The 3,831-nt window shown below is 40.1% G+C and overlaps 1 protein-coding gene across 1 annotated transcript in view; it reads left to right on the forward strand.

The window, feature by feature from the left end:
• ARHGAP8 (Rho GTPase activating protein 8) overlaps positions 1–3,831 on the forward strand; it is a 47,721-nt gene that overhangs the window by 13,998 nt on the left and 29,892 nt on the right. The window contains exons 2-3 of the mRNA XM_015824032.1: positions 1,787–1,874; positions 3,421–3,552. Of these exons, the coding sequence (XP_015679518.1) occupies positions 1,787–1,874; positions 3,421–3,552 (220 nt within the window). The remainder of the gene's footprint in view (positions 1–1,786; positions 1,875–3,420; positions 3,553–3,831) is intronic.

Here is a 3,831-nt window from a genome sequence, read left to right on the forward strand (position 1 = left end):
AACTCCCAGAATTCCTCAGCCAGCGTGCCTGGCTGAGGAATTCTGGGAGTTAAAGTCCACAAGTCATAAAAGGGCCAAGTTTGAAGACCCCTGGTCTAAAACTAAAATGAAAATTCAGATCCTTGGCTGAAATCTGAAGAGAACTCAGTTACGTATTCCATAGCCAGCAAGATCTTTGCAGTTCCATCCTTCATTTGAGGAGCAAGGAATGAAGAACAGAACTAGGACCAAGAAACATCAAAGAATATTGAAGAAGGTGAAAACAAAATACTTTAACCAAGATGAAATTTTGCCAACAAACCAATGAAGGCATGTGAAAGCAGGAAAGTTCTGCTAAAACTAGAGAAAGTGATAGAAATGCAAATGTTCACTGTCAACTCAAGCAGAAATTCTCTAACAACTATTATTAAGTGAGTAGTTACTAATAGATTATATTAAACATCTTCAATAAGCAAGAAAACATCTGATTGTTTAAAGCCAAACTAGCAAAAAACGAGTGTTGCACTCAGATCAATAGCACTGACTACCCTCCATAAAACAATTTTTCTCCTTAATTGGGCCTGAGCAAGACTGTTTCTCCCTCTATTTTTTTGTTGTTGTTAGTTGTGAAGTCGTGTCCGACCCATCGTGACCCCATGGACAACGTTCCTCCATGCCTTCCTGTCCTCTACCATCTTCTGGAGTCCATTTAAGCATACGCCTACTGCTTCAGTGACTCCATCCAGCCATCTCATTCTCTGTCGTCCCTTCTTCTCTTGCCCTCAATCTTTCCCAGCATTAGGCCCTTCTCCAGTGAGTCCTTCCTTCTCATTAGGTGGCCAAAGTACTTGAGTTTCAACTTCAGGATCTGGCCTTCTAAAGAGCAGTCGGGGTTGATCTCCTCTAGGACTGACCAATTTGATTGCCTTGCAGTCCAGGGGACTCGCAGGAGTCTTCTCATAAAATTCTCATAAAAGTTCAGAGGAGGAGTTTCCATATCTGCAGGTATCCAGACAGCTCATAATTGAGAACTATTAAATGACACCTCCTGGCCATTGATATAAAGATCTTTGAAAAATGTGTGATCGAAAGCTGTCTGTGACACTTCCCGCCCCCTGTGAAAACAATCAATGGAATGTTCAGGTTTAGCAAAACCCTTCAATACAGAACAATCAATATCTCCAATGCTTTGTGTTGTGTTTAGTTGTCTGAATTGAGAAACAATTAGGGCTGCTTAGAGAAGTTTACTGAAGCCCATACATTCTCAGATTGCTTTGCTGCCAAAATGTGGAATCAGATAGTTGGTCACCCCAACTATTTTAGGGTGCAAAATATCAGGACAGTGGCTGCAACTGCATAATCAAATCTCCCTTTTTAATATTTTATCTGTCTTTGACTTACGACTCATTGCTTAGCTGCAATTGAAGCCCCAACCATTTATTATCTGCATCTAGGTGGAGCTTGCCTGTTTGCGACCATCATTTTGATTTTTTGGGACCACACTGCAAACACCTCTGCTGTTGCTTCCACTGCTAGCAACAAGCACAACTTTAATAAAGTGTAAAGCTGACTTTATGTGCTCTCTGTTTTGAACTCCACAAAGCTGAGGCTTTAAACCAGTGTTTTACAACTTTGGCAACTTGAAAATGGCTGGCTGGGGAATTCTAGGAGTTGAAGCCCACACATTTTCAAATTGCTAAGGTTGAAAAACTTTAGACTTAAGACTCACCTTTCAACTAGACCTCCTGAGCAGAACACCTGAACTTCTAACCACAATATCACCTGGAGACCTTTGTTGATTCTGCAGGTGACGACTCTTTGGGGAGAAAAGTGATTGCCTTCAGTTCATGCCGCCTGCCAGCGTCTCACCAAATCAACCACCGCCAGTTATTGGAGTAAGTCCATTTATTCTTTGATTTCTGGTCCTCCCTACTTTTTCCTACCACACAACTCCAGTATGCAACTCGGTTTGCCAATGTGACTTCTCTCTTTCATTTTTATCTATGCATCAGTATCAGCTTCAAGTCAACTAGAAATCAGTAACATAAGAATGTACAGAACACGTCCCATCTGCTTTGTTGTCTGCAAGTTTTTATATATTTTTTTAAAATAATGGTAACCCCCACCTCCAGTTCCTTCATTTTTGTTTATAGATGGTGTTTTGTATTGGATGGAGCTTTTGCATCTGTACCTGAATTGATGTGTTAATGTCAGTGTCCACAAAAGCCATTTTTAATGCCAGTTTCTTTGATGTTATCCCAAAGATGCTTTTTCACGAGGCAATTGAGTATAAATCTTTCCATTCCCCACCATCCAGTCAGAGCTGAAGAAGCTTCTTGGATGTGAAGCGAAACATCTTCAAAAAACAACAACAAGAAAGTCCAGTTGCCTCATGAAAAAGCATCCTTGGGATAACTATGACCTGGATGGCTGAGAATCTCCATAGACATTTCTTCGATGTTGTTCTTTGTTATATTTGCATTTCAAGCGCTGATGGCATACATTTTCTCAGAAAAGTTTCTCACATACATATTGGTTTTGTGGAGATTTTAGTCTAGAAGAAGAGAAATCCAAATTATTCTAGGAGAAATTGTAAGAATTTGAAGGGCATCTCCTGGGGAAAGTCAACATCTGCAAGAGGAGTGTTGGATGTGGTGTCATAATAAAAGTTCACCCCATTTGAACATGCACACATAAAAGGAATGGAGCTTCAGTCGCAATACCACAGCTGTCATCTTGCAGGTTTTGACACTTCCCCATCACATCCCACACAGAGGTCTCTGAATTGAGGGTTCTTATGTTCTCAAGTCTCCTGTGCTAAGATGGGGTGCATGTCATTTGGCATTTGCTGAGATTTATCTGCACAAGTGTGTGAAAATGGTAAATATTCAGAATATTGATCAAGCATATTCCTTTTCTTTCTTAGATAAATTGTTTTCTCCCATTATAAACCTATTGTCATGGTTCTGACAGATGAAACTCTTCAAAAGAACTTCGAGGCATTTTTTACCTAAAGAATCTTTTATTCAAATAGCATAATATCGGCACTGCATAATCAAAGCCAAAAACTGAATTCCCCTCCCCTGGGCACATAGTATCAAAGCATAATTCCCTCCTCCAATTAACAGTCATAAATCACATTCCCCAGTTAGCTTGAAGCACGGGCTTCCTCTCCAGTTCTCCAGCCCGTCAATTCTTTATCAGCTCTGGGCTCAATAACCTTGATTCTCACGCTAGGTTTAGTGTTGTTATGTCTAGCTAGACTCTCATTCACATCCCCCCCCCCCCAGCATCATCTAACTCTAAAAGCAAAAGGGAAAAATATGACTACATTTTCATCTGTTGTCAATGCAAAACATCCAATGTTAGCAGCATTGACATCTATGGTGCATCTATTAATGTTATATATTATTTTTTTCTCTTCCAAAATTCTCTTTCTAGATATTTGAAGTACACACTGGAACAGTGTGTGGAAAGTGATTACACACTTGTCTACTTTCACTATGGATTAAACAGTCGAAACAAGCCATCTCTGAGCTGGTTGCAAAGTGCCTACAAAGAATTTGAGAGGAAGTAAGTGTTTCCAAATGGGGTGCCTTACTTGTAAAAGCACAGTTCAGCCAAACTGAAAGGTTTTAATTTTTATTGAATATTGAACTTTTATCTTTTCTGCCCTCCAACGTGAGATGCCTCTTGAGATCGTCTCAACATCCTGAAGGAGATGCTGAGAGATAATGGCTACAGTCCAGATTCCAATATTCTTGGTGGTTACAGCTGAAGCGGCTGTTACAAGCCACAACGACATCACATGTAGTTTAAAGAACACAGGAACTATATCACTTGTATCTGTCA

Source organism: Protobothrops mucrosquamatus, unplaced genomic scaffold (assembly GCF_001527695.2).
Source record: "Protobothrops mucrosquamatus isolate PMUCROS unplaced genomic scaffold, P.Mucros_1.0 scaffold2090, whole genome shotgun sequence".
Classification (NCBI taxonomy): domain Eukaryota; kingdom Metazoa; phylum Chordata; class Lepidosauria; order Squamata; family Viperidae; genus Protobothrops; species Protobothrops mucrosquamatus.